The sequence below is a fragment of the Miniopterus natalensis genome, chromosome 11 (genome assembly GCF_054644295.1).
Source record: "Miniopterus natalensis isolate mMinNat1 chromosome 11, mMinNat1.hap1, whole genome shotgun sequence".
Lineage (NCBI taxonomy): Eukaryota > Metazoa > Chordata > Mammalia > Chiroptera > Miniopteridae > Miniopterus > Miniopterus natalensis.
In genome coordinates this window covers 37970046-37994727 of record NC_142091.1, presented here as the reverse complement: position 1 = coordinate 37994727, position 24682 = coordinate 37970046, and the positions used below count along the sequence as shown (strand labels likewise).

The following is a 24682-nucleotide window of genomic DNA, read 5'->3' as shown; positions in this document are numbered from 1 at the left end:
CTCACAACAAACCTATTAGATAACTACTATTATTATCTACATGTTCCAGCTGAGGAAACTGAGGCACCAAGAAAGCTTTAATTCATTTGCTCAGTGAGGATCCACACTAGGCTTTGTGAGATCAAAGCCTGCTCTCACCTCTCTGAGAATCGGCCTCAGCCTCTCTCTGTGGGAAACTAGATCTAGAATCAAGTTGTCATCTTCTCAATCATTGTGCTCTTTTGAAGTGAAGCTATCTACACTCTGGAACCTCCTCAAGCCTGCACAGCTCTGGTCTCATACCAGACAGGAGCAGGGGGAACAGGAGGAGTCACGAGAGTTTCCTAATCTGGGAATTTTAGAAAGCAGCTTGGGAGTAGCAAAGAGGAGAGCTGAGAGGTGAGGGGAGAGAGAGCAGAGCCCTGGCAGAAATATTTGCTGGAGGTGTTTGATGGAGCAGTGCCATAGGTCAAGGCTGTAGGTAGGGCCTGGAGAGGTCCTTGGCCTGACCTTTCTCCCTGGGATGACAGTGGAATCTTCCTAAGGCTCTTGTCCTGCGGGAGATACTCACCTGCCGGAAATTAAATGTCTATAGTCACAAGTAGCTATTGAACCCTTGAAAGGAAACATGGCTAGTCCAAATTGAGAAACGCTGTAAATAGAAAATACACTTTGGATTTCAAAGACATAATACCAAAAAAGTAAGATATCTCAATAATTTTTATATTAATTACATGTTAAAATTATATCTTGGATCTATGGAATAAATAAAAGTATTATTAAAATTAATGTCGCTCAGCTGGCCGTGGCTCAGCGGTTGGGCATCGACCTGGGATCCAGGCGATCAGGGTTCGATTCCCGGTCCGGGCACATGCCCGGGGTTGCAGGCTCGATCAGTGACTCTCTCATCATTGATGTTTCTATCTCTCTCTCTCCCTCTCCTTTCCTCTCTCTGAAATCAATAAAGATATATTTTTTAAAAATAAAAAATAAAAATAAAATTAATGTCAATTCCCCCCCCCCCCTTAAAAGTGGCTACTGGAAACTTGAAATTACATTGTGTGGCTTACATTTTATATTTTTCTTTGTCGCACCTGCCTCCCCCTCCCCACGGTGCGAGCCTGCGGCAGGCGGTGAGAGCTGGTGAGTTAGACGTGCTCTGTGCCTGGCTTTTGGCTTTTCGTTTGGCCTCACTGAGCGCAGGCCCGCCGCCGGTCTTCACGCGGTCGCCGCGGCATCCTTGTGCTCTGCCGCCCTCTAGCGGCTTCTCTTCCACTCTGGCCTGCTCTTCAGCAAATCCCATCTTCCTGATGGTACCGGGCTGGATTTGGTATCCTGAAACCCTTTGTGGTCCCCAACCATTTATCCCAAGCACTATCTTGCTTTGATTTGAGTTCATTCGAAGTTGCTTTACAGAAAGAATTCAAGAAATGCCCTGGTCCCTAGCTACTTTCTTCTCACCAGGTCTCAATACAGTGAAGAGGGAGGCATCTTAAGTTTTCTTAACTTCTCCCACTGTGGCTTCTTGTTGGTAGAAAATTATCAGTAACATCTGGAAAATGATATTGCCTAACCTTTAAATTTCTGGATGTTAATAAGTAATTTTACATAGGGGGCTAGATTTTTGTTTTAGAAAACAGTTTCCTTTTGTTGGGAAAAAGTTAATTGTATGGTAAATAGGTTAAACTGTGGTTCAGATGCCTCTTGATGAGTAAACAAGAGTAATGGAAAGAAATTAAATCTCAGTGGGTCACTGGCCTGGAAAAACACCCATCTGGTTCTGGATTTTCCTGGAAAATCACCCAGCTAAACCAAACCCGAGTTAACTCAGCCAACCAGGGCAAGGAGAGTGGACAGGGAAAAGGTAATGGACCCATCCGCAGTGTATTCTGGATTATCCAGGGTACATGAAGACATTCCTGGGTTTGTGTGGAATGGAAATACAAGTTCAAGGAGAAAATGAAACAATATAAAATGTGCAACTGTTTAAGAAAACTTGTTTTTGTATTTTTTAAGTGGATAATTGTGGCTATCAAGTCACTGTGGCATTTATATTCTTACAAAGACATTTGTAAGAGTGACTAACTGCTTTATTTTACAGTGTTGACATTGTGATAGTGCTGGAAATTATAGTCCTTGCAAGTTTATTTAAACATGGTGAAAAGTGCCTACCTATGTTATATTTCTACATAATTTAGAATGCACAAAGGAAAACCACACCCTTCATATTCTCGTAAGGGAGAATTCTTGTAAGTGAGCACAAAATTTTGAAGACCTGCCCTGGGCTGTATACCCAGGAGTGGAATTGCTGGGTTTGGGGAACACACAATCAACATTCCTCAAAGATAACAAACTTTCCAAAGCCACCATGCTCATTTACACGCCCCCCAGCAGTGGAGGTGAGTTCCATTGCTCTGAGTCTTCCCCAAAGCTCAGTGACTGTGTGGGGATCTGCACCGTCCATGAGGCAGACATGCCTGTTGTCTCTCTGCAGAAGCAGAAGGCTAAGCAGAGGTTACTTGCACCCAGAACCACAGGCCTTCCAAGCCTGTGGGGTCAGGGTCTGGAGAACTAGTTAGATGGCTCTAATTGCTTCTCTCTACAAGAGCCCAAAGCACTCATCTCTAAGAAAGAGACCCCCTTTGCTTGGTACCCCAGGCCTGGCTCTTGTTCCTTTGGGCAGCATTGGCTGCATGCCAGCCCTTGGCTCTTACCCTTTCCCTTTGTCGCCAAGCTACCCAGCTGCCTGTTCACATGGCCTTGCTCTGGGCAGGAAGCCGGGCAGTTGGTAGCACTAGCTTGTTACCACCGTCTTCCTGTCCTGAGGTCACCTCAGTGGAATCACAGTAAATTCAGTCCTTCGTGTGTAAGGTTTCACTAGTCAAATCCTAGGAAGCCAGCCTCCTGCTTCTTGTTTCTATGGAGCACACCCACCTCCCCAGGTATGTCTGTTCCACATTCTCAGCCTCTTGAATGGAGTCACCAAAGATGTGCACTTGGCTAGCTGACAGGTTGAAGGGATTAGGAGTGCGGGCTGGGGAGAGCAGCAGTCCCACCGCCTTCTGAGAAAGAGGACCTGTCACTGTGGTTGCCGGTGATCATCGCCAAAGGGAGAGGCATGCAGCATTTTGGGAGAGCCAGTGTAGGAAAGGTGGAATTTCCACATTCTAAGATTAAACCAGACAAACATACTGTCTGGGTGCTACGCTCTTTCCACCCCCTCTCCAGAGGGGCTTAGCGACACCCAGGAACCATCCAGCTGGCATTTCTTACCTGCATCCCCAGCTCTCCCCGCCTAGCCCTCGCCAGCTCCAGGCAGGGCCTTGATGCAGCTGTTCTTGGGTCCCACCTCTCCAGATCAGACCCTGAACTCACTCCTGGAGGAAGCCTGTTGGTTTGGGGCCGCCCAGGCCCTGTTCTCTCCCTTGGCCACATCTTTCTGCTTCAGCAGCCTGATCTCTGGCCCAATTATTCCCACATCTTTCCTTTAAGGAAGCTTTCTCTGCCCTATACATTTATAGTAGTTTGGTCCTTTAGCTTGTAGTCAAATTGTGCAGTGTGTGTGCGTGTGTGTGTGCGTGTGTGTGTGTGTGTCCATCTGCAAAGGGCAGAGGTAAGAGCCCATGTCTTAGCATGGGGTAGTACTTGGTGAGGTGACTCACTCTAACCAAAAACACTGAAGATTAATGTAAACCTAAATGCCAAGTTGTTTATTTGCACTAAAAGCGGTAATAATCTGACCCAGTTTAGGAAATACTTTCCGTGAGCTTAGTGCTTTAAAGATAACATTTGATCAGATCATAGAAATCATATGAGGTTGTCCAGGCAAGATATGTCCAAACCTGTAGAGAATTTTTTATGAGTTTATTTATGCCAAAACTGACAATTGTCAGGAAGCAAGGTCTAAAATATTCTGGACAATAACAGCTGGCAGTTTCTTTTACGTATATGGAATTAAGGAGGAAATTTAAGGAAGATTACATGAAGTCGGGGGAACGCAAGGTGGGGTTGGATTACGGCATAGTTCACAAATTTATGTGCTGTCTTGAAGATGGTGCCTTCAAGAGGTATTATTTCTGGCATTTCGAAGGTTTGTTAACCTAGATGCACAAGATCAATGGACAGGGCTGGCTTCAAACCTTTCCCTAAAGAAGATCTAGGCCTGCCTGGCCAGCGTGGCTCAGCAGTTGAGCATCAACCTAAGATCCAGGAGACTGCAGTTCGATTCCCAGTCAGGGCACGTGCCCCGGTTTCAGGTTCAATCCCCAGTGGGGGACATGCAGGAGGCAGCGGATCAATGACTCTCATCATTGATGTTTCCATCTCTCTCTCTCTCCCTCTCCCTTCCTCTCTCTGAAACCAATAAAGACATATTTAAAAAAAAAGTTATAGGCCTGCATGTGATGAGCCACCTTGACTTGCCTAGTTAGGAATTTATGATTTATTGTAGCACCTCTTTTTCGTTAATAAGTTCTCCACTTCCCAGATGAAGAATCTGAGGTTCAGAAACTTAAGTGACTTGCCTGAGATCACAAAGCTTGTAAGTGACAGCATTGGGATATGAGACAGAGTGAGGTGGCTCCCTGCTTCCCCACTGTCCCACCTCTGACCAAGCTGTCCACTCCCCTGGCACCCTCCTGGTGTGGCACCAGCATCCTTCATGGCACCTGTGCACTGTGGTGACCGCATTTGTGTGACACTGCAGGTGTACATTTATTCATCACAGGCCATCTCGCTGCCTCAGGAGAGATCTAGAAACATGTGCCCCCAAATATGTACTTGCTTCTGCATTCTTTTCAATATTTCTTATTAATACTCTTTATTTTTTGAATCCTTTTAATATACTTTATATTTTGAATTATTTTATTTTATTTTGTTTTCAGATTATGAGGAGGGGGCTTCTTCTTTAGCTCTTAAAAGGTTCAGCCCACTCATTCTGCCTGATATGTCAGCTGGTCTGGCAAACACCGAAGTCCCTGGTGAACCTCAGCTCAAGGATCAACGCTCTGCAACACCTTTTCCAATAACCCACCCTCCTCAGTGCTCTATTGTGCCTATCGTGACATGATACTTATCACACCTATTCATTTCTCTGTATCCCCACCCCTCACCCTCAGATCTGAGCTCCTGGAGGACAGGAACTGAATCAGATTAATCTGTGTCCCCAGGACCAGGCACAGGCAGTGGATCCAAGCAATGAAATGAATGCGGCCATGGCCAGGTAACTCCGTCGGTTAGAGCATGGTTCTGCTACACCAAGGCTGTAGGTTCCATCTCCCGTCAGGCACATGCAAGGAGCAGCCAATGAATGCACAGATAAGTGGAACAATGTTTCTCTCTCTCTTTCTTTCTCTCTCTCTCTCTCTTTCTCTTCTCTCTCTCTAAAAACTCAATTAAAATTTAAAAAAAAAAACAGGCTATGTTTCTCTCTCACATTGATGTTTCTCTCTCTCCCTTCCTCTCTCTTTCTCAAATCAATGAAAACATATCCTTGATTTGAAGGTAAAAAACACACACAAATGCTAATTGAGCATTTACTAGGTTCCAGATGCTTTACTATGTGCTAAGCACTCGGCCTGCATGAATTCATTTAATCTGGTTACCAACAAGTTTGGGTTCTTATCTCCTGATATAAGAGAATTTAGAGCACAGACACTTGTAAAAGCAAAGGCAGATTTATTGAGGCTCTGCAGAGGGCAAGCACATTGAGATAGAGTCCCAGGTTCTGCGCACCAGATGTGCAGCTTAGGGTTTTTATTGTCTGGGAACACCAAAGTTGCTGGGGTTAACCAGTCAGGGTGTAGGGCAGCAGGCTTTTGCCTTTTCTGGAACACTGATGTCCGGGTATACGTCAGCGAAGTGAAGCCTTCCGGGACTGTGCCCCACTTATTAGAGGGTGCAGGAAGGGACTTTCCCAACCAGGTATTGAGCTTGTCTCTGTGGTTTGTGGCTTTAGATCTAAAAAACAAACTTGAAAGAAGTTAGGTTAGTTCCCAGACCATTGTTTTATAGCTACCTATTGATAACTGCCATAGTTCTGGCAGGGCTTGACTCAATGGAGCAATTTCTGGGAACATTTTATTCTACCTGTTTTATTCTCACAGCCATCCCATGGGGTGGGTTAATTAATATTTTCACCCCGTTTTACAGATGAGAAAACTCATGCAGCGATAACTCCACCAGGTCACATAGCCAGTAAACCCCACCAGGGATGTGAACCCTGGCTGTCTGGCTCAAGCCTGTGACCTTAAACACGATACCACACTGAACGGATGCTTGGAAAAGTTTTGTTGAATGAAAAAACCCTAGAGTTTCTCCAAAGCATCATTCAATCTGAAAGACATTTTGTCTGGCCCCAAAGGCAGGTGATTTAAATCCACACCCCAGTCCATTGTGTGGACCCAGTGGCCACACAGGCTGTTTGTTCAGAAAAATCTGAGCAAGGCTAAATGGTTGCTCTCACTGAGTTGAGCTCTACACATCCACTGGATCACTTGGGCCCCAGTTTAGAAAAGGAGGCTGTGATGGTCTCACTTTCCTGGCCCCAGGGCTCTAGAAACAATTCCGAATTCCACATGGTAGGTCTCCCTCACCCAGGCCCAGGGTGGGGCCCCAGGAACTCAGCTGAGCATGAAAAATTTGGCTCTGAGTTTCCCAGGGTCCCAGGCAAACAGGGAACAAGATTGGTCACACTCTTTGTAAACTTTCTTTTGTTCAGTAATATGCCTTTAAACAGTAACTAAGAGCCCTTTGTCTGCCAATCACTGTGCCAAACCTCATGGAAACAAAGAGAAGTAAAGTACCACTGACTCCTGCCTGGCAGAAATATAAGCCACATATGTAATTCTAAATATTCTGGTAGCCACAAGAAAAGAAAGAAAAAAGAAAAGAAAAGAAAAGAAAAGAAAAGAAAAGAAAAGAAAAGAAAAGGAAAGGAAAGGAAAGGAAAGGAAAGGAAAGGAAAGGAAAGGAAAGGAAAGGAAAGGAAAGGGAAAAGGTGAACTTAATAGCATATTTTATTTAACTCAATATATCTAAGCTGTTATTGTTTTAACATGTAATCAGTATAAAGTTGAGATACTCTTCTTTTTATACTTTGAAATCTGGATTGTATTTTACACATAGAACAGTTTTCCACGTAGACCAGCCACCTTTTAGGTACTCAATAGCCCTGTGAGGCCAGTGGCTACGGTATCAGACAGAGATTTATAGTCTGAATTAGAGAATAAACTTTTCTTTACCCAGAGCTTTCAGAAGAAAGGATTATGGGAGCTGGTGTTAGAGGCTGGGCCATTCACACTGTTTCACAAGTGGCCCCATGATCAGAAGTGAGGCCCTTGCATTTTTTTTCTTTTTATTCATTTTCAATTTTATAAGGAATGTGTGAATATATTTTTATTATATAAAAAAAGTTGTCCCCCTGAACCTGTCTCCAAGGTCCCTGAACCTGTCCAAGGCCCCCTTCTCTGACTTCTCAGGGAGCCAAAGCAGCCTGGCCTGGGCTCTCCTGTTACTTCTTCTATGCACCTTCCTTGTTTCACTGTCCTAAGTATGTTTTTGCTGCAGCCAATAAATTCTTGCTTCCTTTTCTAAAAAAAAAAAAAAAAAAAGTTGAGCAATAAAGTAGATTGCCCCAAACCTCCCCCAGTACTGCTCCATTCCCAGAAGTAAGTTTAGTTATCTATCTGTTGGGTATTTATCCTTCTATGTATTTACATGCGTATATGTTTTATTTTATAGTACATCAGTATTATACAGTCCATATTGCTCTGCAACTAGGTTTTGTCACGTAGCAATATGCCTTGGTGCTCTTTTCATGTGTGTACATACAGCTACATCATTCCTTTTTTTATGTTTTATCTTTATTGTTGAAAATATTACAAATGTCCCGTTTTGCACCCCATTGACCCCCTCCACCCTGCCCACCCTGGCCTTCACCACGTTATTGTCTGTATCAATGGGTTATGCATATTTGCATATAAGTTCTTAAGTTAATCACTCCCCACCCACCTGCCCACTCCTGCCTTCCCTCTGAGATTCATCTGTCTGTTCCATGCTTTTAGGTCTCTGGATTTGTTTTGTTCATTGGTTTATATTGTTCATTAGATTCCACGTATGAGTAAGACCATGTGACACTTGTCTTTCTCTGACTGGTTTATTTTGCTTAGCATAATACTCTCCAGGTCCCACCATGCTGTCTCAAAGGATAAGGGGTTCTTCTTTTTTACAGCTGCGTAGTATTCCATGGTGTAAATGTCTGAGAAGATGCTTGATATGATTTCAATCTTCTTGAACTTGTAGAGACTTGTTTTATGTATTAACATGTGGTCTATGTTTGAGAGTGTCCCATATGCACTTGAGGAGATTGTATATTCTGCATCTGTGGGGTGAAATGTTCTTTAAATGTCAATTAAATCCATCTGATCTAGTGTGTCATTTAGAGTCACTGTTTCCTTGTTGATTTTTTGTCTGAAAGGTCTATCCAGTAAAGTAAATGGGGTGTTAAAGTCCCCTACTATGACTGTATTGCTGTCGATCTCTCCCTTAAAGTCCTCCAGAAGTTTTTTGTGTGTTTTTTTTCAGCCTGTGTGAGTCTTTTGTTCTGAGGTGAGTCTCTTGTAGACAGCATATATTTGGGTCATGTTTTCATACCCATTCATCTACCCTATGTCCTTTGATTGGAGTATTTAATCCATTTATATTTAAGGTTGTTATTAATAGGTACTTATCTATTGCCATTTTATTTCTTTATGCTTATGTTTCTCATTCTCTCTATTTCAATTTATTATTACAGCAGTCTCTTTGCCATTTCTTGTAATGTTGGTTTGGTGGTGATAAAATTCTTTAGCCTTTTTTTGTCTGGGAAGCTCTTTATTTCACTATCTACTTTGAATGATAGCCTTGCTGAATAGAGTATTCTTGGTTTCAGATCCTTGCTTTTCATTACCTTGAATACTTCATGCCATTCCCTTCTGGCCTGTAGAGTGTCTGATGAGAAATCAGCTGACAGCCTTATGAGAGCTCCTTTGTAGGTAGCAGAATTGCTTTTCTCTTGCTGCCTTTAATATTCTCTCTTTGTCTTGGATTTTTGGCATTTTAATTATGATTTGTCTGGACATGGACATCTTTGGGTTCCTCTTGCTTGGGACTCTCTGTGCCTCCTGAACTTGTGTGACTTTTTCCTTGACCAGGTTAGGGAAGTTTTCTGCCATTATTTCTTCAAACAGATTCTCTAACCCTTGCTTACTTTCAACTTCTTCTGGCACTCCTGTGATGCAAATATTGTTACGTTTCATGTTGTCCCACAGCTCCTTTAAACTCCTGTTTTTTCAATTGTTTTTTCTTTTTGGTTCTCTGATTGATTTTTTTCTACCCTGTCTTCTAATTCACTGATCTGATCCTCAGTTTCCCCTAATCTGCTGTTCATTCCTTCCAGTGTTTTTGTGGTGTTTTTTTTTTTATTTCTATTATGTTACTCTTAATTTCCTTCATAGTTTCCATTTCTTTTCTCATGCTGTTGAGCATCCTTATGATCAGTACAGTGGTACCTCAGTTTTTGAACATCTCTGTTGATGAACATTTCAGTTTACTAACACAGTAAATCCAGAAGTAAATGCTTCGGTTTTGGAACAGAACACTCCTCGGAAGTCGAACATGCCACACGGCTTCCGCTGAGTGCAAGATCCTGAGGCCTAGCTGTTGATCCCTCAGTTTTCAAACGTTTCAGAACTCAGTCTTCTGGAACAGATTACATTAGAAAACTGAGGTACCACTGTATTCTGAACTCTATATGTGATAGATTGCTTATCTTCATTTCATTTAGCTCATCTTCTGGAGAATTCTTTTGTTCTTTCATTTGGGTCTTGGTTTTTTGTCTCCCCATTTTGGTTGCCTGTTTGGATTTGTTTCTATGTATTAGGTAAATCTGCTAAGACTCCCAGTCTTTTGGGTAGTCTCTGGTGCAGACCAATGTCAGATGCTGTTTGTGATAGGCTTTGAGTACCCTGTTTGAAGCTTTCCACACTCCACAGCTTGTGATTCTCTCTGCTGGGGCTGGGTACATTTGGAAAGGACCAAAATGTACACCAAGGTCTACTCTTCCAAGCCCCTGGTCCAGAAGCAAATCAGGCAAAGACTCAAAGCACTCAGACGCTGAATGTTTTTCAGTCTCTTAATAAGCCTCAGGCTGTAGAAACTTCACAGGATGGGGTGAGAGGTTTTCCAACTGGGCGAGGCAATTGCTTCCCCCTCGGGCAAAAGCTGCTTGGATGGTAAATGTCTGCCTGAGAAAGATGTCCTTTGCCTTATGGGGAAATGACTCAGCACAGGAATACAGATTTCTGCCCTCTGAGCTCTACTGCCCCACAGCCAGCAATCCCCGGCTCTCCTCACAGAACTCTAGTCCACACTGCCCTCTCCCCGCCAGAGCCCAAGGTGAGTGGCTGCACATGAAACATTGTGTGTTGGCCCTTAAAAGGGTGCCTGCATGTCCAGCCATCTCTCCCTGGCAGACAGAAACCCCACTGCTTTTCACAGCCAGATGTTATGTGGGCACCTTTCTCAGTTCTGGTGCTCTGGGTTAGGGAGCCCAGCTTGGGGTTTAGACCCCAGAGTTCTCAGTAGGGACCCCCCACAGCTGAGATATCCCTCTAGACTTTCAGCTGCTATCTGTGGGAGCCCGGCCAGCCCTCTCGCACCTCCATACTTACTACCAGTCTCAATGTGGTCCCTGCTTTAGGTCCTGGGTTATGAGGGTGCTCTCCAGCTAGTCTTCAGTTGATTATTCAGGATAGTTTTTTTATATTTTAGTTGTAATTCCAGTTTGGTCCTGGCGGAGTGTCAGTGTAGCTTCACTCAGCCCACCGCCATCTGAGGGTCTCCTCCATATCATTTTTTTAAATCACTATATAATATTCTATAACCACTTCTCTCCTGAGGGGCTTTGGAGCTGTCCTTTATTTTTTTCACTATTCTTAATAATGCTATAATGAGTATTCTCGCATCCACCTCCATGTATATTGTGTAAGTGTTTTTCTGGAGTAGATAAAAAGGAATGTATTTGCTGGGCCAAGGGAATTTATATCAAATTATGGCGGTTACCATCAAGCTGCCCTCCGAAAAGATGCCCAGTTCACACTCCACCTACAGTGTGAGGATGCTCATTTTCTCACACCCTTCCATACTCTGGATCTTATTTTTATTGGAAGTAGGGGTATCAGAAGTGTGGGTCCGATAGCAATGGTACAAAAGCAGTAAAAAAAAAATCTTTTAAAATTTATTTTACAATTAAGAGCAACTAGAATAGCCACAACCCTGAAGGAAGTAACGTATTTAACATGAGGGAGGGGGAAGCAAAGAGCCAGGAAAGGAGAGTATCGCTGGAAAGGGATATGGCATGATTGCTAAGGTCTCAAAGGAACAAAACTAACCTTGAACTAGGACATACAGGGGAAGCTGACCTTGGGCAAGAAGAAGGGCTTTTTCTTGAGCAGGGAGGGGAAAAAAGAAGGCTGGCCAAGGAAACATACAGTTATAGGATAGGTGAGGGGCAGTTCTTGCCTATACAATCTATTTGGGGGCAATAAGTCAGGAGGGAGGTGGACTGTTGAGATTGAGGGGGAGGTTCTAATTTGACAAAGATTATAAGCAGCACTGTGGGAGAATGTGGGGCGTATCTGAATGAGGAAATATTCTGACGACAGCATGCAAAGCCAGGTTCTCTCCCACAGTGCCCACGTTCCAAGCGAGGACACAGCTAAGTCAGATAGGCAGGTTAATCAGGGTCGAGATTTTAGCAGCCTGGCACCCGTGAACTGACAGACCATGGAGCTCAGTGAAGTGGAGAGTGAAGAGCCGAGGAAGATGACACATGAAGGAAAAAACCTGTTCCTGGGGTCGTGTCAGTGAGGGTTGTCACCAAGCACCCACCACCCGAGTCAGAAACCTGGGTGTCATTCTCCATCCCCCGCTTTAACCTCAATCCAGCACCAAGAAGCATCAGGTCCATGGCCTCTCTCTCTTTGGTTCATCCACTTTTCATCTTCTCTGGTCCCTCTGCTCAGCTCTCCACAGAACCCTGTTCATTCCACGGTTACAGGACAGATCTCTCAGAATTGTTTTGGTGCTGGGTAAAGCACAAATGTCTTCCAGGACCAGACAAGAAATGAATGGCCCTGGTTGGTTTGGATCAGTGGTTAGAGTGTGGGCCTACCCAAAGAAGGGGCCAGGGTTTGATTCCAGCCGAGGGTGTGTACCTTGGTTGCAGGCTCGATTCTCAATCCCCCGCCCTGTCAACCAATCAATGTGTCTCTCTCATATGGATCTTTCTCTCTCTCTCCCTCCCCCTCCCTCCTTCCCTTCCACTCTCTCTGAAAAGCAATGGAAAAAAAGATATTCTTGGGTGAGTACTAAAAAAAAAGAAAAAGAAAAAAAAGAAATGAATGCAGCTGTCAGGGACTGTGGCACAGGGGAAAGCCCTTTGCCATCTAACAGGGAAGGACAGCACAGTCATGAGGCAATGTTGGCCTGGTATTTTGCTAGATCTTTCTATATTTTTAACAATAATCTAAATTAGTTTTATGGAGAAACCTCCTGATTTTAAATGCAGGCAAGCTGTATCGATTTAACATAAAACTGGAAGTATTTATGGGGAAGTGTACTGACTGACGTCTGTTACTTTGAAATGTATCAAAAGATGCACTGGTAGGTAAGCAGAGGAATGGATGGACATGTGATAGAGCAAATATAGCAAAAATGTTCCTTGCAGCACCTAGATGATGCGTATATGAGTGTGCACTGCACAGTTCTCTCTCAACTTTTATGGATGCTTGAAATTTTTCGTAGTAAAATATAGGGGGAAACATTTTAATTGAAAAATAATTGTGAGCCCATGAACCGCTTCTTTGTTACTTCTTGTTACAAGTTGTAATAGACTTCATGAAAGTGAGGTAGGGGTAAATTAGTTAATAATATGAAGGACACAGAACAGCCACAGAATGCTTAATAAGTGTTAGATATCAGTTGGAACGGAGAGAACGAAAACAGACTGAAAGAGCTGGGCCCCTAAATGAGTTTCACTGAGGACTTTCAGTCTATTTTCATTACAGTGTAGAGAGTAAGGACCAGGGTTCCGTGGTCGTTGAACTCTGTTGCTCTTTGAGCGTATACTTTGTAATTTTCATCTCCGCGCCTCATGTTGTTTATTTAACTACAGTAAGCTCCGCTGCAATTCGAATTGATCTGCTCCCTCTCCGTTTCCTCCTATAGCTGTCTCGATTACTCTCCCCCTTCTCTGAACGCCTTCCTTAACATAAAAACTACATTTCCCATGAGCGCCCACAGGCGTCGAGGTCGCGCAGTTCTTGTCGTCGCTCCGCGCCCTTTATACCCACTTCCGGCAGTGGCCTACTTCCTTTCCTTTCGGCGACGCAAGGCGGCAAGATGGCGGTGCAAATTTCCAAGAAGAGGAAGGTGAGATGCTGGTGTTCGGATCCCGGGGGTTGCAGCGTCGTTCGGGTCAGGGGCTTTCGAGGTGCGGTCGTGGGGTCCTCGGCTCCGTGTCCTGCCCGGGGAAGTGGTTTGGGCCACGAGGCATTCCCGCGGACTGAGGATGGCGGTGGATTGAGTGTGGGGCCCGAGCCAGGCAATCGCAGTGTGGCAGGGAAAGGGAGAAGATTTCTGCCGGTTACGGGCGGAGAGCAGAAATCACAGATGCTTCTCTTGCCCCGGAGAAGGCGCTTCTGAGCATTTCTTAGTCAACAAATAAAATGAGTGAACGTGTGGTATTTTGAGAGCGTGAGCCGAGCCATTCGCTTTAGATCTTAACACCACGGCTGTGGATAGGGGTGGTAGCAGCGTATTCTTGCCTTCTTAACAGTCGTGTCTGGATGCAGCCTCCTGACCCTAAAGACTTTAACGGGACAGGCTGCTGACAATTTGTTGCTCCATCTAGGGCCCAAAGAAAAGCCATGGGCTAATGGAGTGAGGGAACCTGGGAAGAGCGCTTCTTGGAGTTTCTTTTCACCTTTCCATGGGGAAGGACTGTAAAGTCCATGTGCTTTAGAAATAGGCAGTTGGTTATTTTTTTATTTATACACCCACGTTAAAATGAAATACACACGCTTTTGTGAGTTGCCGGCTCTATAACACAAGCATACCAAGTAAGGCAAGATAACATGGCTGGGATTCCTCTGATGGTCCAGGTTGTCTTTGCAGTGAGACTGCTTAGTCAGTCATTTGCGTGGTGTCCCCGCTGTGCTGAATGAATGAGTTGTCAGTGTGCCATTTTAGAACAGTTTTTGTTTAGCATGTGTACATATAACTGACAGTCTTGAAAACCCTTCAGTGAAGAGTAGATGACGAGTCTGACTGGAGGTGTTCTTGTCCAGGTGGCCCCTGCTCTGGGCTGCGTTCTGTGGCACAGGTTTAAGGGCCCTGGGTCAAAGTAACCACCAGAAGATGACCTAGAGGCATTTGTCTGAGAAGGGTTGCTACATTCCTGTGGGGATAAGGGTAATATGATTGATGATGGGTCATTTGTTGGAGGTGTTGAGTTTTGATGAGGGTTGCATTGGCTGTGAAAGACTAGGCAGGGAAATGTGTCCTAATTTTGAATTTTATTTTTTGGATAGTTTGTTGCTGATGGCATCTTCAAAGCTGAACTGAACGAATTTCTCACTCGGGAGCTGGCTGAAGATGGCTACTCTGGAGTCGAGGTCCGAGTTACACCAACCAGGACAGAAATTATTATTTTGGCCACAAGGTAAAAACTCATTTTCCTGGCCTTCACCTATAATTGTTGCATATATTAAGATGGTTTAGTCTGTAAGCTTAAGGGGACAGCTAGTGAATTTGGCCTTGTGGAATGCAATTGGTTTTTTTAAACTGCATTTTTAAATCTAACTAGGTCTTGTTGCCCAAACTTCATACTTGCTTGTGTCTGTTGAACGAGGTTTTGCTACTGCATATATGCAAGATTTGAAGTTACATTTGGAATTTTATGAGAGCTATGAATTGTCACTTTTTACTTTCCCAGGACACAGAATGTACTTGGTGAGAAGGGCCGACGGATCCGGGAATTGACTGCTGTGGTTCAGAAGAGGTTTGGCTTCCCTGAGGGCAGTGTAGAGGTGAGTGATCCTGGCTTATGTCAGCGATTACCGTGGGTCTGGAAATGGCTCTTTAGGATGGTACTTCTAAAAGCCTTTTTCACACTGAAGACTTTATTCACTATCAGTGAACGTTACAAATGGACTGGTATTTTGTTGAAGTTTTCATAAGAAGTCGTGAGCTTAATTTTAGGGATGAGAGGGCAATAAGGAATGGTTCAGTCCATGTCACTGAGTGTGTGCTAGGTGTAGGGAGTAGAACTGCTTTAGTACTTAAGGGTTGCTACAGTGATTACATACAGCGGTATGTGCTTATACGATGATTGCACTGGTTTTTGATTGAAAACAGTGGTGGAGGTAACAAGTTTAATGATGTACCTTGTTTCTTTCTTAAAGCTTTATGCTGAAAAGGTGGCCACAAGAGGTCTGTGTGCCATTGCCCAGGCAGAGTCTCTGCGTTACAAACTCCTAGGAGGCCTTGCTGTGCGGAGGTGAGTGTCCTTTTTCTGTGGATCAGAATATGGTGTGTCTGCCATCTTACTAATTCAGCAAATGAACTCTCTTTACATGGCAGGCTCTGCTAGTCTCTGAGGGGTTTAACAGTAAGATTTTCCAATCTATGTCCTAGTTGAACTGGCAATCTAGCAGGAAAGACTAGTAAAGAAGCAAGTTTTAAAGGAGTGGTCAATGTTATAATGGAGAACTGTTCTGAGTGCTTTGGGAGTAAAACAAAAATAACTCCTGGGAGGGGAGGTTAGGCTTCCTGTTGGAGTCATTCAGCTCCATCATGTGTTAACTCTTCTGGAGACTATAAGGAGATAAGACATAGTGCAGATGGAAGAGAGCTTAAAATGCAGTCATTCTTCTTTGTAAGCTGTATACAGATAGTAATGTGAGGAGTGACGGACTATAGAGGACATGAGGTGATTAGGTTAGACCTGAAGCAGGACCCCAGGAGGGGTTTTTCAGCAGAGGAAGGACACGAGGGCTATGCTGTCAGCAGGTTGACGTTGGGATGGATAGGAAAGGCTATAGGCAAGGACATGTGGCATTCAAACCGAGACTGCCCACTCGGTTTGAATGCCACAGCCATAAAAAGTGACTAAAAGGTTGGGCCAGCCTCATTGCCATCATCTGAGGACTTGTTAGAAAAACTCAGTCTCCACCCTAGACCTACTGACTTGGAAAGTGAGAGTGTAGTCCAGCTAGTCTGTCTTAAGCCTTCCGTGTGATTTTTGCACACACTGAAGTTTGACTTAGAAGTTCTGGGACCTGAGCAACTTACTGAAGTTCTCTGACCTTTAGGTCCTCTGTCTCTAAATGGGGATCGTTATACTACCACCTTTTTGTGAGAGTTAAATGAGATCATGTGAAAGGATCTGGGACATAGTGGTAGGTCTTACTCTTTACTTTCCTATTGAAAGTGGCAGCTAGCTCCAATTAGTATTTCTCAGGGTATAAACTAATGAATGAGTTGTGTGTGGGGAGAGGGAGGCTGATATTTTAAGGCTTACTATCAATTATATAGAGCTAGAAATGCTTTCCCAGCATGCTAATAGTCAAGACAGCTAGGCTCCTAAGTTGGTAATTAGACTGAATGAACATGAATTCTGGGGGTTGAGGAATGTTTCAGTAAACCATAAAAGGGTTCACTCAGTGACTAGGGTACTTCTAGGTTCTTGCCGATTACTTCCCTGATTCAGAAATCCTGAGTTGGCAGAGATAGACTGGACTGGAAAGGCTTGCTCCAGAATGATGGGGGTTGGGGAGGTGTCAACTTGATAATCATGAGTTGAGTGTGGGTCTCAACTTTGGTTGCACATTAGAATCACCTGGGGACTTAAAAAGAACAACAATACACAAAACTTATTACTGAGCTTTACCACACTCAGCTCCCCAGGTTGCCAATTTAATTGGCCTGGCATAGGGCCTTGGCTTGGGGCGTGTGGGGTTGTTCCTTTAAAGCAGGGGTGGGGAACCTCTTTTCTGCTAAGGGCCATTTGGATATTTATAACATCATTCATGGGCCATACAAAATTATCAACTTAAAGATTAGCTATGAAAAAAAGCTCCTAAATATATTGAATTTTGAATCTCGCTTGCTGTTGCCTTGGCAGGGTCAGACCAAATGATTTCTTGGGCTGTATATGACCCGAAGGTCAGATGTTCCACACCCCTGGGTTAGGTGATCCTGTCTGGTGGTAACACAAATGGATATCTGTCTCTTGTTTTCCCAAAGGGCTTGCTATGGTGTGCTGCGGTTCATCATGGAGAGTGGGGCCAAAGGCTGCGAGGTCGTAGTGTCTGGGAAACTCCGCGGACAGAGGGCTAAGTCCATGAAGTTTGTCGATGGTCTGATGATCCACAGTGGGGACCCTGTTAACTACTATGTTGATACTGCCGTGCGCCATGTGCTGCTCAGACAAGGTGAGCAGCTGGGAGCTCTTAGAGCAGAGGGCCTTAGTGGATAGATACGGTTTTCCATACACACCTCAGTGCTTGGGGAATTCATCTTTGGCGTGGCAGAGCATGTTAGTACTCGTTGGGCTTATTGATCAGCTGCACTGAACTGTAAGAAGCAAATTGTTGAGATCAGTCAGATCCAAGAGTTGGTTTGTCCTTGTCTCAGCCACCTGTGTTCCCTTCAGTGATGACACGATGACGAGTCAGAAAGGTCACATCCTGCTTTTGGTCCTTGTCAGTGCCATGTTCTGTGGCACTGCATAGGTTCCTTTTGCAAAAGTGTCCTGTTCATTGATTGATTAGAGGCATTTGTCTGAGAAGGGACCAGATCCAGGGGTACTTGAGTAACTTACTGTTCTCTTCCTCTGCCCTGTCCTGTCGCGTTGTAGAGGCCAGTGATATCACAGGTGGTTCCTAACCATGGTTCTAACTGTCCTCTAGGTGTGCTGGGCATCAAAGTGAAGATCATGCTTCCTTGGGATCCAAGTGGTAAGATAGGGCCTAAGAAGCCCCTGCCTGACCATGTGAGCATTGTGGAACCCAAAGATGAGATACTGCCCACCACCCCCATCTCGGAACAGAAGGGTGGGAAGCCAGAGCCTCCTGCCATGCCCCAGCCAGTACCCACAGCGTAACAGGTATGTCTCTAGCAGCCTCTTGGGCAGAATATAGGACCCTATTTCTTTGCCTCCCTGTGATTACTTATATTGCACACTGTGGTAAGCATTTGTGAATAAATGGATTATACTTAATTTACATGGAAGAATGCAGGTTGAAGCCAGGGGCCCTTTTAACCCAGGATTTGTTTGGGATGGATGTTTGGACTTGGTCTCTTAAATTCCTATGTTTACTATAGTGTTTGAAAGAGGAATTTTTCTTTATTGTCCTTTTATGTACTCAAAAATTTCAAGACACTCTTCCTAGTAATTAGTTATCATCCTTCAGTAACCCCCTTAAAATAGAATGCCTGGGGTTTTTTGGTTGTGTGTTTTTTTAATGCTCTTTGTATTTATTAGTCTTCATGCAAATCTTAAGTGGGAATGTATACCCATATGGTAAATGAAAGAACTGGATACTCAAATGAGATTTCTTTTCTTACTATTGTGCTTTATTCGGTTCTAGGGTCTCCTTGGCAGCTGGATCTGGAATCTGGATGTTGCTCTATAAAGACCTTTAATAAAGTCTTTTTGCAAGATGCATGGCCTGACTAGACTGTACATCCAGTATTCAGACTGAGGGTGTCACCCCATCACAGCATCACTTGATTGATTTTTTTAGGGCTGCGTGGCTCACAATGCTTCTGTGCTTTCCCTGAGATCCTCTTGGTTTTAACTGTACTTGTGAGACAAGGGCCAGAACAGGAGGACCCAAGCGGAGCTAACCAGAGAGATACCCTGTTGGGGGTAGAGCATGACAATGCGGTCTCATAGCACCTTGATTAACTCCTCTGCAGTTAGGGTTATAGGTTTAGAAGAGGGGTGTATTTAAGGTGATTTTCTTTTCCTGGTGCTTAAGGAAATCTACATTGCACATCGAAAATAAATACACTGGTCATTATATTTTGGGTTGTACTATGCTCTGGGTGTTGTGCTTCACATATTTATTTAATCCTCAACATCTCTAAAGTATAAAGGGAATTTGTGCCAGTGATGAAGAGCCTGAAGCACAGAAGTAAAGAATACTAAATTGTCTGCTGTTTTATCTGTCATATTATGAAGTGTTTTCTATTGATGTCTATTTACAAGCAATTGGGTGCTCTTGGTATACTCGGGTGAAACTAGTGAGGGACAGACTGGCATGATAATTCTACAAGACTAATGATAACTAGGTTGATTGATCACAGAGAGGGAACTTTCCTCCCTAGTGACAGCTATCATGGGCCTCGAAGGCCAAGTCAGGTAGCCAGACCATCCTAGTGGTGATGAGGCCTGGCTGTGAAATAACCTGGCCCCACAGACTGCCTAGTGGGTACTCTGATTATTTGATTGTCTTTTTTATTTTTTATTTTAAATATATCTATTGATTTCAGAGGGAGAGGGAGAGAGAAACATCAATGATGAGAGAATCATTGATTGGCTGCCTCCTGCACATCCCCCGACTGAGGATTGAGCTCACAACCCGAGCATGTTCCCTGACCCGGAATCGAACCACAATCTTCTGGGTTATAGGTTGATACTCAACTGCTGAGCCATACCAGCTGGGCTATTTGATTGCCTTTTCAACTAGACTGTAAGCCGCACAAGGACAGACAATTATACATTGTGTTTATACTCCTTGGCACATGGTAAGGGCCTAATATTTGATTTAATGAATTATGTTGGGAGTATACTGAAATGTATCTCTGGGCCCCTCCCCCCACTTCATAAAAGAATCTTTGGTGTTAATATATTGACTTTGTGTAGACTAACGTCGTACTGTTTTTGTCAGTATTGATGGAATTGAGACCACATTTCATTAGTAGACATTCCCCTTATAAGGCTTTATTTATACCTTATGGGTAAAGCTATAGGCATTTTGCAATTTTACTGGAAATGTTACTGTTTGAACTGAGCTAAGCTGCTTTATTCCTATATTTCTGGATTTGTGTAGTTCGGTTGTGAGGGAATTGTTTTTAGAGAAATTAGTTAACTAATGTGAACATCCAAAGGTCTGGGTACTCGCAACAGGTTATGGCAATCCTGGTCATCTGGGATCTTAGTTTCTAGTATTGATTAACACAGCCAGTCACAGGTCTTTGTATATTAGATTGTGTGATCTTTAAATTCCTTACACTTTCTACCCTGGGTTGTGTGGCTTGCTTGGTCTGTGTGTCGTCCTGTGTACCCGAGGGTGGCAGGTTCGGTTTCCAGCCAGGATGCGTGTGAGAGGCAGCCGATCAGTGTTTCTCTCATATCGATGTTTCTCTCTTGCGCTCTTCCTTCCTCTATAAAATCAATAATAAAAGTTTCTTTCATAACGAGTTTTCTGGAAACCTCAGCCCACTAAAATTTGAAATTAGTCCGTGTGGGGTTCAGTGGTGCTGTTAACTTCCCTCCAGGTGGTGCTATAAGAAGAAGTGTGCACCCAAGTAGCAGCTTGGGGAGGGAAAAATAAACTTACTGAAGTACAGATGCCTCTTGACTTATGATGGGTTTACATCCAGATTAACCCATAAATTGGAAATACCATAAGTAAAAAATGCCTTTAATTTACCTATCTTACCAAATAGCCTAGCTTACCTTAAATGTGCTCAGAACACTTACATTTTGTGGTTGGCAATTGAATTACCTTGAGTTTTTGCCTTGAGTAATTGCCTTCCTCTTACCAGAAGCAGGAGACACAGGTGGGCATTTTGTAGACATGACGGAGTAGAAAAACTATCCAAAAAACTCTGGCAACACAGTACACTGTAGAACAGGGGTGGGGGACATCTGGCCCATGGGCCGTATACATCCTGCCAAGACAGCTGCTGGTGGGACTTGAAATTCAATAAATCTAGGAGCTTTTTTTCATAGCTAATTTTTTAAGTTGATAATTTTCTATGGCCCGAGAGCAATTATAAATAAGCAAATTGCCCTTGACAGAAAAAAGGTTCCCCACACCTGCTGTAGAGTACAGTGGTACTTCAGTTTTTTAATGTAATCTGTTCCGGAAGACCATTTGAATTCTGAAACGTTCGAAAACCAAGGGATCGATAGCTAGGCCTCAGGATCTTGCCCTCAGCGGAAGCCGTATGGCATGTTCGACTTCCGAGGAGTGCTCTGTTCAAAAACTCAAGCATTTACTTCCAGGTTTCCGGTGTTTGTAAACCGAAATGTTCATCAGCAGAGATGTTCGGAAACCGAGATACCACTATCAAGTTATTTACTGTCATGATTTTGGGACTGACTGGGACCTGCAGCTCGCTGACACTGCCCAGCATCATGAGAGAGTATTGTACTATATATTGTTAGCCTTGGAATGGTTGAAATTCGAAGTAGTTTCTATTGATTGGGTGTTGCCTCTGCACCATCATTCAGTGGAAAAATCCTGAGTTGAACATTGTCAGTTGGGGACTGTCTACTGATATGCAGAAAAGTATGCAAATTAGTATTTAAGTGTACAGCTTGAATTGTCAACATGAACACCCTGTATAGCCATTATTTGAGTTCAAGAAAGTGAGGGAGTTTTTTTAATCTTCATTTTAGAAAACCATAGGAAATGTAGAGCTTAAGTGAGCACTTAATAACCACAGCCCATCAAGAGATGTAAGCTACCCAGAGGATAATCACTACTATCCCCCATTTTTTCCTGGTGAATGGTTTTTCATCAGTCATTTTCTTTACGTCTCTTTAAGGTTCAGGTAGGAGCATCTGACTGGCCAAGGCTGGTATCTGACCCAGGTGCCAGAGGTGAGGAGAAAGATAGCTAGTTCCTTTGGCTTTCATAGTGGTGATGAGGCCCAGACTCATACATTGCCTCCCTCTCCTGGATAGGCAAGGCGTTCATGCTCGGCAGCCAAAACTGTTGTGAAATAGTCCTTGGGACCCACTAGTAGAAATACGGCTGTTGGCAATATGGAAGCAAGTGCTGGAGCCTTTATTGATCTTTTTACCAAAAGGCTCTGAAGAGTTAGCTTGTGGTCTAGTATATGTGGCAACTGATGATGGGCCTCATAGGAGCTGGGAGCAGACTGACCCATTGGGCAAGGAAAGAATATCTGTTGAAATCTGAGAATTTAGGAGCAAGTGAATAGGGCCAGCAAGGATTGGGGACCAACAGGCAGCGCTGGAGAACCAGGAAAAGGACACAAACTGGTGGTCAGAGAACAGTTAAAGGGTTTTTTTGATGGGGTGGGAGGTGTTCTACCTCTAGATAGAGTCTGGGCTTGCAAAACACTTGTTGCGAAGGCTGCTGGAGCCCACAGCGGAGTGATACTCTGTGGGTCTGCTCCTCAACCACAGACCCCAGTTCACCTCCACTTCTGGCCATTCTCCATTCCTGGCTTGGAAGTTAGGCAAAGGCTATGAGGAAGTCAGCCAGGATGCAGTGGATTGGAGAATGCCCTGTGCAGAGCATTTTACAAAGGGCACTGGAGAAGCTGGGCTTTGCAGTCAAACCTGGGTTCAAATTCTGTCACCAGCACTGATTCACTGAGACTTTGGACCTTTCTGTTTCTTGGTTATCTCACAGGGTTGTTGTGGGAGTTAAAGGAGATCTAAATGCCAATTCATGCCTCTTCTCTAGTGTTCATCATCCAATATGTTATCTCCATTTGGAGACATTAACAGGTAAGAGCCCAGGCCTTCAAGCCAGGCACTGGATTCAAAACCACATCCACAACTTAGCAGTATGAGCACATCTCTGCCTCCGTTTGTTCATCTGCATGTATGAGCTCTTAGCACAGTGCCTGACATCATACCAGGTGCTCAATGAATGCTAGCTGTTGCTACAATTATTAAGCATATCCTCTTGGAAATCGTCAATAGCTAACTTCATGGTAATGGATTCTCCCCATCCTAACTGTAAGGGCCCTGACCACAGGGCTTGTGCTTTCTGCCTCTACTGGAAGTGGGCATAGCTGGGCAGGTATTACTAGCCCTGTTTTATTGGGGTTTTGCTGTGCCTTGTTTTATCTAGTGATTGTTTCTGAGCTCCAGTGTTGCATATAAATGCAACTGTTTTGTGTCAGAGCCTGCCAACATTTAGGTATTGAGAATCAATATTTTCAACTTCAAAGATTGTTTTTCTTACTATTACCTTCCTTGGGGACATCTGATTTTATGTTATTTAATCAATAAAGCAAAACATTTTTGTATTTGTTATTAAAGTTACATTTATAGCTTGATAAGCAGTATGACTCTGGTGAGAAGATAATTATATGCCCTAAGCCTGCTGTGAACATGTCATTTAATCTTCCCAACATCCCTGTAATGGGCAGATTCCATTACTAACCTCGTTTTACTGTGATTTTAATTAACCCACGCAATACATCTTAGGGGAATGTGTGATTTCTCTTAGGCTTTGAAAAATATTTGGAATATCTCAAGATCTCCCTGATTTGAGAATAAGACCCTAGGTTGGGAACAGACTTACCTGATCCCACCCATACCCTCACGTTCACAAATAAGATGGAACCCCAGTAGCTTTGAAGTTGAAATGAAACCACTGAGCTGCTGCTGCTGTCCTGTATTGTACCATCTCAGCCATCCAGGTACAGCTGGACCTTTGTCCACTGAGTGAGGAGGAATGCTGGGATGGCTTCATCCTGCCCTCACTGGTAGGCCATCAACTCCCCAGTGACCAGCATAAGTATTAGCACAACTCTGAATATACTAAAAACCATTGAATTATACTTTTCAAATGGGTGACTTTTATGTTAAGTGAATTACATCTCTCTAAAGTCATTCATACATATGTGTGTATATGCATACATATGTATGAATTAAAACAGCAAACAGTTCCACATTTTTCTTGTTTTGAAGGTACATATTCCCAAAATGAGCAAAGTCCCTTGAATGCAGTGAATTGCTCATCAGCTACTATAGATGGTGCTGGAACTTAGTCATGTGGCTATGATTCCAGATTTCAGATACATCTCTAATAGGCTCTAGCTTATCATTGCTTTTGGGGTTTTTTTCTGGTTTAGTTTTGTTTTGCACTTGCATTGTCAACATGCAATATTTTTGATGGTTCATAATTTTGTGAAAGAAAGAACAGCCAGCCATGTTCTTTGCTCCATAATTTTAAAACATTTTTATTTTTAGATTTATAAAGATCAGAATGACCAAGCCAATAATTTTTTTTAAAAAATGTTTTACAGCATCTATTTCCCTTCAGTCACCTACACAACTGTCTTGAGTATATCTCCACTTAGGAACTGTAACAAACTGTATGAAGTAAATGTGGGTGCATAAGCATCATAAAAGATGAAAGAATATTGTTACACCACCTTTTAGCAAAACAGGATGGTCCAGGGTTTTTTTTGTAAAAATTTTGTGTGATGAAGTCCTGTTGAATGACTTCACTAAATAATGACTTATGACTTAAAATACCATATTTCCTTTCTGTTTTTAGAAATATATTGTTCATTCACCAGTTCTTGAATTTGAGAAAATTCATCTAGGGAAGATTTTGCTGATGTGACCAATTTCCCATCCTTAGATACTAGAGTA

The 24682-nt window shown here is 43.5% G+C and overlaps 1 protein-coding gene and 2 non-coding genes across 3 annotated transcripts; all 3 read left to right on the top strand.

Moving 5' to 3' along the window:
• Positions 1-13364: 13364 nt before the first annotated feature.
• Positions 13365-23325, top strand: RPS3 (ribosomal protein S3). The gene is made up of 7 exons (XM_016196378.2): positions 13365-13449; positions 14610-14740; positions 15014-15107; positions 15483-15577; positions 17326-17513; positions 17991-18187; positions 18672-23325. The coding sequence occupies exons 1-6, from the start codon at positions 13420-13422 to the stop codon at positions 18182-18184; spliced, it is 732 nt and encodes a 243-aa protein (XP_016051864.1). The 5' UTR covers positions 13365-13419; the 3' UTR covers positions 18185-18187; positions 18672-23325.
• On the top strand, positions 14318-14464 carry LOC148091975 (small nucleolar RNA SNORD15). Its single transcript, XR_015715379.1, has one exon. It is a non-coding gene; the product is annotated as a small nucleolar RNA SNORD15 (small nucleolar RNA).
• Positions 17729-17871, top strand: LOC148091974 (small nucleolar RNA SNORD15). Its single transcript, XR_015715378.1, has one exon. It is a non-coding gene; the product is annotated as a small nucleolar RNA SNORD15 (small nucleolar RNA).
• Positions 23326-24682: the final 1357 nt, after the last annotated feature.

Bases quoted from the DNA above. Each gene is read 5' to 3' on its own strand.
- RPS3 (XM_016196378.2), top strand. From the start codon at position 13,420: ATGGCGGTGCAAATTTCCAAGAAGAGGAAG. The intron at 15,578-17,325 runs GTGAGTGTCCTT...GTTTTCCCAAAG, and splicing joins GGAGGCCTTGCTGTGCGGAG to GGCTTGCTATGGTGTGCTGC. The intron at 17,514-17,990 runs GTGAGCAGCTGG...ACTGTCCTCTAG, and splicing joins CCATGTGCTGCTCAGACAAG to GTGTGCTGGGCATCAAAGTG.